Consider the following 16,848-nt stretch of genomic DNA (forward strand, 5'->3'; position numbering starts at 1 on the left):
GCAAACAGACAATCTAGAGAATGGGAGAAAATATTCACATGCTACACATCCAATAAAGGGCTGATAACCAGAATCTATATCGAACTCATCAAACAAATCCATACAAAGTGGTCAATGACATGAACAGAAACTTTTCAAAAGAAAAGACTAATGGTAGACTAGTGGCCAACACACATCTTTAAAAAGTGGTGAACATCTCTTATCCTCAGGGACATGCAAATAAAAACCACTATGAGATATCACTTAACTCCAGTGAGAACGGCTTTTATCAAAAAGTCCCAAAACAACAAATGTTGGTGTGGATACCAAGAGATAGGAACACTCATATACTGCTGCTGGGACTGGAAACTGATACTACCCTCTATGGAAAGTACCATAGTGATAACTCAGAGAACTAAAAGTAGAACTATCATTTGATCCAGCAGTCCCACTATTGGGCATCTACCCAAAGGAAAAGATATTCTATGAAAAAGACATCTGCACTCGAATGTTTATAGCAGCATGGTTCACAACTGCAAAAATATGAAAACAATACAAGTGCCCATCAATACATGAGCAGATTTAAAAAATGTGGCAGATGTGTACCGTGGAGTACTAGTCAGCCGTATAAAAAAATTAAAAATGATTAACTACCTATTCTATTATATTGGATGGAGCTAGAGTCCATTTTTTTAAGTGAAATATCATAAGAATGGAAAAACACCACAGGCACTCACCATTAAATTCGTACCAAATGATCAACACTAATGTGCACATATGGGAAGAAACATTGATAGGGTGTTGAGCAGGTAGGAATGGGGAAGAGGGATTAGGTAAATCCACAAATAGCGGCTATGGTGCATACTCCCTAGTGAATGGGCACTGTTTTGGGACAGTGCAAAAGCAATTATGTAATCAAAGCCTTTGTAACCCTATAATACTCCGACATACAAAATAAAAACAAGGAACCAAATGGAAATTGTAGATTTTAAAACTATAATAACTAAGTTAAAATTTGGGGGATAAACTCAATAGTAAAAGGGAGAAGATAGAATAAATGAACTTCAAAGCAAATCAATAGAATTTCCCTATTTTGAACAATAAAGAAAAAAACAGATATAAAACAGAACAAACAAGACAGCCGCGGGGACCCATCAGACAGCATCTGTATCATCAGAGACCCAGGGAAAAAAAGAAAGTCGAAAGAGACAGTAGGACTGAAAAAAATATTCAATGAAGTAATATCTGAAAATATCACAAATTTGGCAGACAAAACCCTACAGATTCAAGTATCTAAGTGAATTCTACATAAGATAAACCCAAAGAAGTCCAGATCAAGACATGTCCTTTAAAACCTTCTGAAAACTGAAAAATGAAGACAGATAAAAACTCTTCAAAGCATGCCCAAGAGAAATGATGTAGACTGATGGAGAGATATGGATTCAAATGACAGATTTCTCATTCAAAACCATGGAGGATGGGAGGAAGAGGCCTAACATTTTTAAATTGCTGAAAGAAAAGAACTATCAGCCACTAAATCTGCATCCAGCAAAATTCACACTCAGAAAGGAAGGGCAAATAAAGGCGTCCTCAGATGGAGGAAACTAAGACAAGTTGTGCTTAGCAAACCTCCTCTTACCAATGTATAGAGTGAGTTCTCTAAACAGAAAGGAGCTGGTATCAGAAGAATGCTTGGAACCTCAAAAAGAAGAACATCAGAATGGGAAAATAGGGGAGGATAAAATATGCTTCTTCCCATACGTTTTTGAATGATATTTGATGTGGCATCCAGTGCAACAGGGGCGTCACTTAGCACCATTCCATTTTAAAAAATAAAAAGCTGAAGGAAGCTAAATGGAAATAAGGTTTCTACATTTCACTTCAAATGGTAAAACATCCACACCAGTGGACTCTGATAAGTTGTGCATGTATAATAATAATTAAAGTCACCACTAAGAAAATTATAAAAGATATATTATCAAAAACACTGTAAAAAAAAATCAATATCTAATCCTAAAATTCCTGAAGTATCCAACAGGAGGGTAAGGAAAGAGATGCAGAGGAAAGAGCAAGATAATTAACAAACAGAAAACAAATCAAAAAGTAGCACACACCTGACCCTTAAGCATATAACAATTCCCTTGAATGCAAATAGTGGGCATGTGTCAATTAAAAGATAATACCAAAGTGGAGTGGGAAACAGCATGATTCAACAAAATTTATGCTGCCTGTTAATGAACGCACTTCAAATTTAACAGCATAGTTACAGCGAATGTAAAAGGATGGAAGTGATAAACTACGCAACCTCAGTTCTCTTTAAAAACTAATATGGCTATGTTAATATGAGATAAAGTAGACTTCAGAGCAAAAACAATTACTAGACATAAAGAGGTACATCACACAATAATGGAAAGGCCAACAAACAAGCAAGACATAAGAGCTGTTTAAATGTGTACACAATATGGCCTCTGTACACATGAAGTACAAACTGACAGAACTCAAAAGAGAAACAGATAAATGCACAATTTTACCTGAGGACTTCACCACCCTACACTAGTAATCTACAGACAGAAGATCAGCACAGGCGTAGAACAAGTGCATAACACTCTCAGCCCCCACAAGTGGGTAGTCATAGAACAGTCCACCCAATAATAGCAGATGAAACTTTTTTTCCAATAATCCATGATGAATTCACAAAAATAGTCCATATTCTAAGTCATAAAATAAACTTCAAGAAATTTAAAACCATTGAAATCATACAAGTACGTTCAATTAAAATAATTGAATACACCTGGAAATTATGAGAAAGATAACAGAAATTCTCCAAACAGTTGAGAATTAAATAGTACCCATCAAAGAAAGGCATGGGTCTAAGAAGAAAGCTGAAAGGAATATAGAATACATGAAACTGGATGAAAATAAAAATATAACTAATGAAATTATGTGAACGCCACTTAAACAGTGCTGAAGATGACATTTATTGCACTAAGTACCTACGTTATTATAAAAGGAAAAGTTCAAATCAATAGTCCTAGTTTAAGAAACTAAAAAAGAACAAGAGAAACTGAAAATAAGAATGAGGAGGAAATAGTGAATATAAGAAGAAAAATAATTATATGAAAAAACAGGAAAATAATAAGAAATCAAGAAAACAAGTAGCTAGTTCTTTAAAAAAATAAATAAAATCAACAAAAATCTGACAAGACCGAGAAAGATAAAAACAGAGAAGATACAGATCACTAATATCAGACATGAGCAGCAAAAAAGGCAGATGTTACAGCCATTAAAATGATAACTAATGAATGCTACAAAAAATGTCATGCTCATCAACTTAACTATGTATAACAAATGGAGCAATTTCTCAAGAACCACAAATTATCCAAACTGAGCCAATATTAAATAGATAACCTGAATAGCTCCGTAACTATTTAAGAAACAAATGGCATTTGGAATAAAACAGCTCCCTCTCCCCAAAGTCTCTAGGCCTAGAGGGTTTCACTGGAGAATTTTAACCAACATTCAAGGAATTAACACCAGGGTTATACAAACTCTCCTAAAAAATTGAAGAAGACAATTACTTACCAAATAGTTTTATAAAGCCAGTATCACCTTCACATCAAAACCAGACAAAGACAGCAAAAGAAAAAAAGAGAACAACAGACCAAAGGATGTCACTAATTTAGAAATAAAATCTGCACCAAAATATGAGGAAATTGAAGCAAGTAAGGTTAGTGTGAAAAGAATTACACACCTGACTGAGTTAGATTTATTTCAGGTACTATGCTTGGCTCATTCAGCAAGTCAAATCTCAAACACAGCAGATACCACCATTAGCGGTCAATGCTAACATCATCAGGAATAAGACAAATCAGATGTAGATCCCATGTTAGGATGCAAAGAGAAGATCCACAGGACCACTTCTGTGATACACTTGTCAAAACACACAGGATCTAAATCTGAATGAACAGAAAAAATCAAAAGAGTTAGGCAAACTTTTTGTCTCCAGGAAGAAAGAGCCATATAAATCTGTGCTGAAAATTAAAATTACATAAGTCTGATGGCACTGTAAGAATTGTAACACCTCCAAACATTGACAATGACCACAGTACCTGAACCAAAATGATGTCTGTCTAAATGTAAATTTATCATTATGTATAGTGATGAAAATGGTAAAAGATGAATGAGAAATCAAGTAACTTCACTAAAGTATTCATGAAAACTTGAGTGTTTGGTTATTGAAAGAGCTCACACTTTGACAGTTTGAGGATATAAAATTGGCTTTCATTGGCAAGATCCAATTAAAAGTCTTTCACATCATATAATTTAAAAAAAAATTGGCATATATTGTTGAGATGCCTTCCAAAGAATATATTCATTTAGACTTGACTCATTAATGTATCCTAGAGGAGAAACTCTTCTAGAGGACTGTATCCAGTAGCACCTGGAAATAAAAGTAAAGAATTATATTCTTTACCTAAAAGATTTTGTAGGAAATAAGTGTAAGCTAGTAAGAAAGAGGCAAGAACTTTATTGGTGTTAATAAGAATGATAAATATATATGTAAACAGGCAATACAAAACTCGTATTGTAATATTAATATTATATTATCATATTATTATTATTATATTAAATATTATTGTCCATAGTTGCACATTAAATTAATTATCATTGTGGTTCAGCATCTGGTTTTCTCAGCTCCCTTCACTCATTCAACAACCACATGCGAAGGAACTATGACAAGCACTGGAAGGACAAGGTGAAGATGACACAGTCCACATGACCGACCTCAACAATCGTATACTGTAATATGCAAAGAGGAGAAGCAGGGAATACCCTGCAGAGTCAGAGAGACCATAACAAGTATAAAATGGGCACTCTTTTAACACAGACAAGGGTCATCTGTCCAAGTTTTCTATCAGTAGAGTACACTTTTTGGGAGGGGTGATACATAACTTGATAGCTGAGGGACAATTATCAGATAGAGGGAAGAAGTAAAGGAAAACAGGTGGCAGTGAGGAGGGACATTGTGGAATTCTAAGTAGTCTAGTTTTTGAGATGCTAGAACAGAGGGGCAGTGTAGGGTATGTGGCAAGATATGAAGTTGAAAAAATTGACAAGAACCACATTGATGTGGGTGATGTTTCCATGCTAAGAAATATGGAACCTTTTCTGAGGGCAAAAGTATGCCAGTGAAAAAGTAGATGATGGATTTAAAAGGTCACAGGTCAAGTGACTGCTTATGAACTATAATTGCTTGGCTTAGTGTCACTAGATGAGTTTGGGGGTTTTGGCCTTAAATCATTATCATAAACGTAGAAAGCTGATGATGCCTTCGTTTTCTGAGAATAGTTCCAGTGTGCTGCCTGACACATGAATAGGTTCATAGGGATGGTAGAGTGAATAAAGTGCAGATCCAGAAAATAACAAAACAAAACATAAATTTCATGAGATTTCTCTGAAGCTATGGAATATGATAATGAAATCATGAAGCATAAGTATACTGTTCAGTATGAATGTTAGTGTTTTCACATCTTTCACTAGATTCATGTAAGAGGAAATATTTAATGTAGTATCTATTAACCAAATAATAGAGAGGGATGCCACTTCTTACTTACAGCTGATTTCAGAAATCAAATCATTACTCTCAATTTAATTCATAAAATTTGGCAGCATACCTACTTCTAGTCCTGAAGTTATTTCTTCCAACTCCTGCTGCATCTGAAATAAGTCAAATATTATTTATAATCTTCAGGTAAACCAGAGACATTTTCATGGCATTGCTAGAGAGACTAGACTTAACTTGAGGATTGCTTAAATAGAGAAATAATCACATAATAAAATAAAATTCCTATTTATTTCACATTTAGATAACAGAATGTGTATGTGTGATGCTGTCTACAATCATCTAATAAAAAAGTACAATTAATATTGGTCTACTGAATATACATGACTTCAAAAAGGGTGACATTTTCTCTTATCAGTACAAAGGTTGGACAATTCAAATCACATTTTCACATGAATGTGTTACTTTGAAATTCTTAGGAAAACTCTACCCTTTATAAAACATGATGAGGTTTTTTCACTGTAATTGATTTTTCCTTAAAATAAAATTTTTATTTTCCACTTCTAATAAAACTAAAATATTAAAGTATGTTCTATGCTACTAACATTTTAGCACAGAATCATGAATACACATATGAAGAAAATGGCACTGTCATAATGTCATGTGAATATTCTACTGGCTAAGATTAGGTAAAAATATTGTGCTGCCTGTCTTATGACTGACATTTTGTCATATGAACACTAAGATCTCCCAAAATTTGCTTGAAATAAGGATAAATATAGGTTAGAGCCAGTTTTCAAACTTAGTTTCTTTGATTCACGATGTTCTAGAATTAGAAAAGAGGTCAAAAATATATAGCTCATGAATTGTAATTTTTATTTCTTTTCAGAAATTAGTACCAGGTTTTGGAAACATCTGGCTGCTTATAGCTGCAATTTTTAGTTATTTCTAAAAATGTGTGAAAACATTTCTAACTATTAATGTATTGTAAATGTTCTCATATAGAGGATTCTTGTTTAACTCCTTTGTATAAAAGGTATTCTCCCTCTAAATGCCCAAAACGGGGCCTGAAAGAGTATATTCAAGCTAATAAATATATTGTGGTGATAATCATAATATGACATCTGATGCCTTCACAAATGTCTGACTAACACTTTTCCCAGTATTTTGAGAGACTGTTTTCAAGAACACTTTTGTGAGAACACCACCATAGAAAGGCATGAACAAATGAATAATCTGATAACAGTATTACCAGCCAGGTGTTGTAAAAGTACAACTCAATACCAGATAAAGGGAGAAGGCTTTATCAACAGAATCTTACGTTACCATTAATAAACACTATGTAAAATGTACATCGTAATGTGACTTGAACTAAGGGCCTATTAATGTAATTATCTTTTCCCAGGTTACATATGAAAGCTCAGAAGGGAAAGGGACGGACCCAGATCCCAGGAAGGGAGCTGCTCTGGGAGGGGCACCCAGAGGCTTAGGAAAAGTGTCTGGAGTATTGATGCTTCTAGTTTTGTCCTGGCTGGTGGGAGGCTTGAGTGATTTTATCTATATTGACAAGTGAGACTGTCAAATATTAAATGATGTTTTAAAAGACTCTTTCATTTTATTCTTACTTTCCCCTTAAATCACACATTTTCCTCATATTTCCCTTACTAGAAATTCAGAATTGTTGTCGCCAGTTGAAGGGCAATACAGTGCCTGGCACAGATTATAGAAGGAAAAAAGACAGCAAAATGTCTTGATAGATTTTCCATCTTAGTCATCAATCATTCAAGTGATGGCAAGATAGAGAGACAAAAGTGAATGCCATTTTAAAAGTTCAAGTACATGCCTCATTTAACTAAAAAGTGCTGTGCAATTGCCCACCAATAGGCAAATTTTACAAAACTTGAGATTAAAAGGCTGTAATTACCTTAGCAATTAAACATGTACTTTTATGTAAGGAAATGACAAATCTTTTAATTTAAAAAGAGAAGTTAATCTTTGTAGTACTACAGGTTTATTTAATTCATAAAACTTACCTCTCTTGGACTGCTATAAATAATAAATATCCAGATGTGGTTAAGTGTTTGGATGCCAATCATTCCCTTGTGACTAAGGGTGGAAACTTTGAGATGGTAGAGGAAAACTTCAAAAGTGTTATGAACCACAACCACAGCCAAACTAAAATCAATTGGAAGGAAGCCAAAGGACCTCTCAATATACTTCCTGTTATTACAGAAAATTCAATCTCTAACATCTAACTTAAATGCAGCCTTTAAACAAATCTAAAATGTGTCATTTTACTTACATGTATTGAATAACATTACTATCTGGGTATCTCTTGAAAATGAGAGCTGCAGGGAATTTAAGAAAATAGAAAACTTTCTCTTTCCTCTCTTTATTAACTCAGATAATTATAACCATTACTAATCATGCATAGGTCATTTAAACAACTCAGTATTTCACCAAACTAAAAACAGTAATTATATCAGAAATCTGAAACCCAAAGGAAAGAAGATCATATAACTAACCTCACTCAAGTTATTCTTCAAGCTGGTATCTAAAGTCCATGGGCAGGAAGAAGAAAACAGTGAGTATTCTCTTCCAGGAAATTCTCTGTGAAGACCTAACCCATCAACAACAGTTCCAGCAGAAGCTGACTCTGTGCTCATTGTACAAGGGCCAGAGAAACTTCTGGTCTCCTGTGTCTCTGCAACAAGACTGCTACTGAACGCTGCTGGCCTCTCAGTAGCTCTGTGAAGATTGCAAAAAGACAAATGTTTAGTATTTCATTTTTTCTTAAATGATTCCTAAATGATTAAATTTTCAAAAAGTGACCATAAGAGTAAATGGAACTTCCCAGTAAATAGTGTTTTAACTTTGAAGATGTGTCAAAGCATGCCTACTCTGTGCAGTTACGCTTTCACAATTGTTCCAAAGAAGTGAGTGTGTGTGTGTGTGTGTGTGTGTGTGTGTGTGTGTGTGTGTGTGTATATATATATATATATATATATATATATATATATATATATTCCTAGGGGAATTGCTAAAAAAGAAGTAATTTAAATAAAGTAAGGAGGGTAGAGAAATGTCTATCAATGATGCAGCAATGTATGGCTTAACAAGTAATAATTGCTGCCTTCTGCAATGGATCTATTTATAAGATTCTTGTGGATGCCATAAGAAACACTTGTATTGAAAGGAATAGTAAGTGAAAATGAACAATGTGAATTTATCAGTTTGGTGCAATATAATGGCTATTTCACTATGTACAAACATATCAAAACATCATTTTATACTCCTTAAATACACACAACAAAATGATTATCCCTATAAAAAGGTAGATTAGTAGTATTCCATAGTTACATATCTGAAATTTTACTAATCCACTCATGTATTGATGTGCATTTGGGTTATTTCCACATCTTTGCAATTGTGAATTGTGCTGCTATAAACATTGGAGTGCAGATGTCTTTATGAAAGAATGTCTTTTTGTTTGTTTCTTTGTTTTCTGAGACAAAGTCTCACTCTGTTGCCCAGGCTAGAGTGCCATGGCATCAGCCTAGCTCGCAGCAACCTCAAACTCTTGGGCTGAAGCAATCCTTCTGCCTCAGCCTCCTGAATAGCTGGGACAACAGGCATGTGCCACCATGTCTGGCTAATTTTTTCTGTCTATGTTTAGTTGTCCAGATAATTTCTTTGTGTTTTTAGTAGAGACAGGGTCTTGCTCTCGCTCAGGCTATTGCTCAGTCTCGAACTTCTGAGCTCAAATGATCCACCTGCCCTGGTCTCCCAGAGTCCTAGCATTACAGGTGGAAGCCACCATGCCTGGCCCTAGAACATCTTTTTTTCCTTTGTTTAGATGCCCAGTAGTGGGATTACTGGCTCAAATGGTATTTCTACTTTTAGCTCTTTGAGGTATCTCCAAATTACTTTCCACAGGGGTTGTGCTAATTGGCAGTCCCACCAGCAGTGTAAAAAGTGTTCCTATCTCTCCGTATCCAGGCCAGCATTTGTTGTTTTGGAACTTTTTGATACGGGCCATTCTCACTGGAGTTAGGTGATATCTCGTTGTAGTTTTGAGTTGCATTTGCCTAATGAGTAGAAATATTGAGCACTTTTTTATATTTGCTGGCCATTATTCTGTCTTCTTTTGAAAAGTTTCTGTTCCTGTCCTTTGCCCATGTATTGATGGGGTTGATTGTTTCTTGTTGTTTTCTTAAGTTCTATATAGATTCTTATTATCAGCCCTTTATCAGATGTGTAGAAAGCAAATATTTTCTCCCATTCTGCAGGTTGTCTATTCACGCTAATGATAGTTTCCTTGGCTGTGCAAAAGTTTTTTAATTTGATCAGGTCCCATTTGTTTATTTTTGTTGATGCTGTGATTGCTTTGGGGTTCTTCTTCATAAATTTTTTGCCTAGGCTGATGTCTGAAAGAGCCTTGCACCTCTTATATTATCCTGGACAGAGATTGAGCCCGTCCTTTGATGTGAGGTATCACAAGGGTTGAAAACATGCACCACATGTACTCGCCATCAAATTGGTACTAACTGACCAACACTATGGTGTTCACATGGTAGTAATACTGAGTGGGTGCTGGTCGGGGGAAGGGTAGAGGGTAAACCCACAACTAATGGAAGCAGAGCACACTGTATGGGGAAGGGACATGCTTGTAGCCCAAGCTTGGGCAGGGCAAACAGCATTGTATGCAACCGTTAGGTTTATTACAGGTAGAAACCCAAAAAGGATGTATAGGACAGAATGTGGTTAATGCAAAGCTTAGGCTCATAAAACAATAGCCACAGCAGTCTGGGGAGACCCCGGACTTTGTAGATCAGACAGCTGCAGCCAGCATTCCTTCCCGCTCCCTCCCTGATGGAGACCAAGGCTATCCCTCCCTAGGTCTCCTGATGAGGACTATGCCAGAACAGAAGGATGGATGCGACTGGGGAAAGGGGCCATAGGACTTGGTCATTTTAAGAAAAATGTACTACAAACAACTGTTGTGCCCACTGTCCTCTGCTGCCCATAGCAGGAAGCAATTCTCCACCTGCCAGTGTGGCCCAGAAACAAAGAACTGAACACAGCTGGTGGGAGGGGGTCGGCTATCCCGGTTTATAAAAAACCTGATTGAACTCCCTTCTGTGTTGACACTTCTGACTCAGCCCACCCACACCCGGGTGAATAAACCAGCCACATTGCTCTCACATAACCTGTGTGTGAAATGTGTCCTTTAGGTCATTCATTCACCCTTTCAGTAACCAAAATGTTTGTACCCCCATAACATCCTGAATAAATAAAAAAAAAAGAAAATGTAGAAATTATTATTTTTGGTAAACCAATATAAACAAGATAATTTACTGAGTGCCAGAATGCACCAAAAGTAGTTGCAGTACTTGGCTATTTGGTTCGGGCTGTAGTCTTCCAAAAAGGAGTCAAACTCATTAATATTTTCATTTAGGGGGATGGTGACAAGCAGTTTTATGACAGTATCCCTCTCTAAATCATAAAGCTTCCAAAATACTTAGCTCAAGGACTATCAGGTCAGGTTAACTACGTGAGACTATTAAGGAGAAACAAAGCCAGATAAAACAAGAAAAGAGGGAGAGATGTAAACTGTTCTGCACTCCCATTTTAAAGGCAAGTTTATTTATTAATATAATTTTCCAAAATTATATTATCTAGCTATCTTTCACTTCCCACTAATTTCATGAACCTGTCTTAGTAAAAGGCGTGCTTTCAAGGCAAATTAATGATCTTAACTTATTTTCCATTCCATATTTTGACTTACATTTTTAGTTTCTTTGGCAAGTATTTTCTGTCTTCTAACTCTAATTGATAGAAGTGTTTATATTTTTCCAGTTCAATACAATGAAAATCTTCTGGAGCAGTTGTCATATTGGAGATTTGGGATTCAAGATTATTCATTCTGAATTCCCTCTGACTGCTTACTGCAGCCAGATGATTCTCTCTCAACTGTCGTCTGTATTCTTCCGATGCTGCTTGTGCCTGAAACAAATTAAAAGGATACATTTTTAGCAGTGACAACCTAAACAATTCTTGCATATTTGTTTCCTTCACTTTTGAATCAGACGGTGATTTTATTTGATTTTGCTTTATCTTAGTTTTTAGAGAAAGTATCTCCCTGTCACACAGGCTGGAGTGCAGTGGCCCAGTCGCAGTTCACGGCAGCCTCCAATTCTTGGGCCCAAGCGATCCTCCTGCCTCTACATCCCGACTAGCTGGGACTGCAGATGTGCACCACCATGTCTGGCACATTTTATTATTTTTGGAGAGACGGGGTCTCATTATGATGCCAAGGTTGGTGTCGAACTCCTGTTCTCAAGTGATACTCCCATCTCCACCACCCAAAGTGCTGGCAGGCATAAGCCACCACACCCATCCTCAGAGAGCAATTTTAAATACATGACAAAAGAAGATGAGGTTTAAAATATTTATCAGCAATTATCAACTAAATCGATCATTCAATTTGGGTTTTAAAAAATTGAATCATTCATAAATTAGTACTCAAGGAATCTAATAATCTAAAGAATAGAAATAATTTACAATTTTAAAAACTGAACATTGTAACACAAGTACAATTCAAGAGTATGGTAGAATTTCTAAATCCCATTTTTTTTTTCTTTTCCTAGTACTATTGTTTTATGCTAACTGCATGCTAACTGGCCTAAATATACAAATGATTCTCTAAGGTGCATCACTACTCTCAAAGATCGATTTAGTTGTAATGATGATAGAAACTGAAAAAGTTAAAGGGAGAAACAAACGCCACCCTCATTCTAGAAATCTACAAAACCAGTTGCTAAAAGTGTAGTAGAAAAAACACACACAATGTACATATGACAATATAATCTGCAGGGAAATGAATGCAAGTGCAGTTCACACTTAACTAACCTGTAAAAATAGGTTGACTTCTCTTAATTTTTCTGCAATAAACTGTGTGGCTGTTTCTTGAATTTCCTGCTTCTACTGTTGAACCTGACCACGGTCTACCATGTTCTGTTCCAACCTAAGTGCCCGTCAATTCATGACTGGATTACTAAAATTTGGTATATGTATACAAAGAATATTACACAATTGTGTATGACAATAAGAAATGACAGTGGTCTAGCACCACTTATACTTTTCCTGGATTGAGCTTGAGCCCATTATCCACAATAAGGTATCACAGGATCAGAGGAATAGCCTCCACATGTACTCACCATCAAATTGGCACTGACTGATCAACACTATGGCGCTCACACGGTAGTAATATTCTCCAGGAATTAGGGGTTTGGGGAGGGCATAAACTCACAACTAATGGACATGGTGAGCATGGTAGAGGGGAAGAGCGTGCTTCTAAACCCTGCCTGGGTGAGGCAAAGACATAAAATATAACCAAAACATGTGTACCCTCATAATATCCTGAAATAAAATATAAATTTAAAAAAAGTATTTTTTATGTATAACTTTTATTAGCTGGAAACAAGGTATGTTTCTAGCCTGATATTGCAAATACATTTATCATCTAGATATGTTTATATTCAACTAGATTCAACATATGGTCACAAACAAAGATTACTTTAAATTTTCTTTCAGGAACTTTGAAAAAGATTTATGTTTCTTGATACTTACTTCTTCTGGTTTCCCTTTTTCATTTTGATACAGCCTTTCTTTCAACTGATTGCATTCACCGATTAACTGCTTACTTCTATCTTCTAGCAGACGGGTTTGCTTTCCGTTCTCAGCTAGAAGGTTTTTCACAGTATCTTGAAATTGCTCTCGCATATTCATCAGTGTCTCCTCTTTATGCTCTGCTCTGCTGTGAGCGTACACCAGTTGCTCTCGAAGCAACATATTTCCTCTTTCTAGTTCAGATATTCTCTCCTCTAGATATTCCTGTTGTCCAATGTATTTCTTCACGTGATATTGTTCATTTTCATACATTTGATTCATCTTTTCCATTTGACATTCTGTTTGGTAGAGGTGTCTTTGGACACATTCCAAAGACAGAGTCTTATCTCTCAGAACATTTCTTGTGCTATGGAGCTCATCTTCCAGGCTACCGATTTGACTTTGAGCCTTAGAACAGTTTTGACCAAAAATCTCATGGTTTTCTTTGAGATCAGACACAGGTACATTTATTTCATTCCGTAAGCAAAACCACTCATGTCCTGCTCTCTGGAAAGACATTTCGACGTCTCTTCCTGACATCAGAATTTGATCAACGTATTGATCATGTATTGCAGCAGTCAGTCTAGAACTGCAGGATTCAAGTTCTGCTTGCAGTTGTTCCTTGCTCTCTTTTTCATTTTGTAGTTGAGCATTTAGCAAGGCATTCTCACATGCCAGAGCATTAAGCTGGTCACTATACTGAGATACTGTGTCTGTTAACTTTTCCACATTCTTTTTCATGGTCATTTGAAGGTTCTCATTCACTTCTTCCACAATTTTAATGTGGTTGATATACTTATTTTCTTTTTCCTCATTCTGATATTTTATTGTGGCTATTTCCATTTGTAGCATGGCTATTTCTTCATGCAACATGTCATTTGTATGCATGAGAAATCGTTCTTTTTCATAACTCTGACAAATCTAAGTACAACAAAGGGAACTTTTAGTTAGCACTCAATGAAATGACATATGATTTCTTCTTAAAATAAAGGAGAACCTATCCATTTATACATTGAAAATGATGCAATAAGAGGATATCCAACTGGAAATAGAAGATGGATCAAAACCTCACACTGTATAATAGAGCATAAATTCTCAAAACATCAAACATTCATTTCTGGAAAATGAATCCATGAAAGGAAAAAGGAAACCATTAGAGAATTTTTAAGAATCTCAGAATTGGAAAAGCCTTTCCCTGAATTACAACAAAATCAAAGGCATAAGAAGAAAGATTTATAGATTTGACTACATTAAAAAATTGGGTTTACACTGTAACAGCTAACCTCTGCGTTACCCATAGGAAGAGACTTAGCTTTGCATATATTTGGACAGATAAAATTTCCTTATAGATATTCTACCTTCCTAGCTATTTGTAGTCAGTGTGTATGGTACATTGGTGGACAAATGATGTATCTAGGCTTTGTCCTACACCATTTCTACATACATCAACAAACTCATTTAGTTATCACAGTTCTGAAAAGGAGAGGTTAACAATGTAGGCAAGCTGTGGAATTTCCCCCAGGTCTTCTGATTCTACCTCTACCAAATCACAGTTACTTCTCTTGTGTAAGCATATAAACACAAAGGAAGCCTTTCATTTCAAAACACCAGCCATAACTAAGATAACATTGATTGAGCTCTTCTTAAGAAAATCATGAATTGCCATCACAATGGCTCTTATTTTCTCCTGGTTACAATGTTTGAAACCGTAATCAGTGTGAACAGGGGAAAATGCACTCAATCATTTTACTAGGAACAAAACACTTATCAAAAAATTCTCACTAAGTCTATGTTATGGCATACTATTGTTTGCAAAACCTCTTTGTACTGAAATAAGACACTACTTGGAGCAAATTGTAACTCCTCTCCATAGTGAGGAGCATGGCATCCCAAATATGGTCTCTGAACTGGCTGTCCTTTTCCTCCTTAACCATCAGTGCAAGTAATAAACTAACCTCTCCATTAATATATCAAGGGAATGGAATCACTTCCCAAAACTAGAACATCTATTCTTAGTAGCAAGGGATTTGAGATTATGAAAATACCATCAATTCCTACAGAAAACATTAAAAGCCTCTGATTTGGATGAGGCCATTGTGACTATAACTACTGGACTATGGCAGAGAAATGTAACTGAATTGAGAACAATATTTTATCCAATGGGCCAAAAATGCCACCACCATCACTGCCATACATGTATAAATACACAGACACGCAGCTTAAAATACTTTATACTTTCCAAGATGCATATAGTTTGTGTTTTACATATTAATATATACACATACAAGCACACACAAACACGTATGTGAAAATGACTAAAGAAAATACCTGAGATTCCATTTCCCTCAGAGTCATTTCTGTTTCAGTTTGTGTGTAAAGTTGATTGGCCAGAATCCAACCTTGTAATTGTCTGGCATTCCGCTCTCCATATAGCTGCCTCTGACTCTCGTTGTACTTTTCTGCAAGCTAGAGATATAGTAAAGTTTTTGGTCTAATAGCATCAGGGAAAAAAGTCCAAAAAGTTAATTAAGAGTATAACCTTTAACAAAGCTGTGAAAAGCAAGAGCTTATGGAAGACAAGGACTTTTTTGTCTCAAGAATTACTCCAATTTTAATTGAATAAATGACAGCTAAATTCATCAAAGATCAACAATTTTAAATACACACATATATAGTACTGTGAAAAAAAATTTACAGAACATTAAACTAGTTTCATTAGAGTTTCAAAGCTATAGACCTTACTGTAATATAAAAATGCCTAAATTAACATTTTTATTAGTGATTAAACTCAACTTTCCCTTCATTGCTCCATGCAGAACGCATATACTGAACACTTATCAGATGCCAATATTTATAATAAGGAATTTTAGCTAAAAATGCCATAATTCATTTTTAAGATAACATTTTTCTTGTGTTTTAATCCTACATAACATATATTTTACCAAATTGATGTAAGCAATATTGTTGACATGAAGTTAATCTGGGGAAAGGACATGGTTGAAGTTCTGACTCGGGGGCGGGGGGGGTGATGGGCGGGACATGGCAATATATATAACCTGGACTTTTATACTCACATAATAAGCTGAAATATAAAAAAAATAGAAAGTTTTACCGAAGATCAATTTACCTCAGACAAATAGTTTCTTAATATATTCATTTCTGCATTCAGTGTTTTGACAGACTCTTCAGCTTGTTGTTTCATTTCAACTTCTTTCCTGCATTCCTCTTCCTTTTTTCTTATCTCTTCTCGAGTGTTTTCATATAACAGATCAGCATTTCTTCTCTTCTCTCCTTCTTCTTTTAAGGTACATCTGCAATTAAATACACTTATCTTTTAAAATTAGTTTTTTGTAGAAAATACAAAGTCCACTTTATGATCTGCCTCTTCATATGTTGGTTTATTATCCTAATAAAATTTCCATGCTCTTGAATATTTTTCCTACTTCTCAGGTTTTTAATTTCTCATTTCAGTCTCTTCCAAAGGATATAAAGAGTACTGATGAAAGAACTATCTGCTAACTGATAAGTTTGTGTTACTAGTACCTCTGGTAAATATTATGGAAAAGAATACTGGCAATGATCCACTAAAGATACAAGTTGAAAGTTTCCTTGTTTTCACACAGTCATAATTACCC

At 35.5% G+C, this 16,848-nt stretch overlaps 1 protein-coding gene across 1 annotated transcript in view; it reads right to left on the reverse strand.

Annotated features, from left to right (window-relative positions):
- Positions 1–16,508, reverse strand: part of LOC123629746 (ankyrin repeat domain-containing protein 26-like) — a 33,838-nt gene extending 17,330 nt beyond the window's left edge. The window contains exons 1-6 of the mRNA XM_045539160.1: positions 16,341–16,508; positions 15,542–15,679; positions 13,175–14,134; positions 11,331–11,548; positions 8,068–8,290; positions 5,655–5,697 (exon numbers count right to left, since the gene is read on the reverse strand). Of these exons, the coding sequence (XP_045395116.1) occupies positions 5,655–5,697; positions 8,068–8,290; positions 11,331–11,548; positions 13,175–14,134; positions 15,542–15,679; positions 16,341–16,415 (1,657 nt within the window). The 5' untranslated portion in view covers positions 16,416–16,508. The remainder of the gene's footprint in view (positions 1–5,654; positions 5,698–8,067; positions 8,291–11,330; positions 11,549–13,174; positions 14,135–15,541; positions 15,680–16,340) is intronic.
- Positions 16,509–16,848: the final 340 nt, after the last annotated feature.

This window comes from Lemur catta, unplaced genomic scaffold, assembly GCF_020740605.2.
Source record: "Lemur catta isolate mLemCat1 unplaced genomic scaffold, mLemCat1.pri scaffold_41_ctg1, whole genome shotgun sequence".
NCBI lineage: Eukaryota > Metazoa > Chordata > Mammalia > Primates > Lemuridae > Lemur > Lemur catta.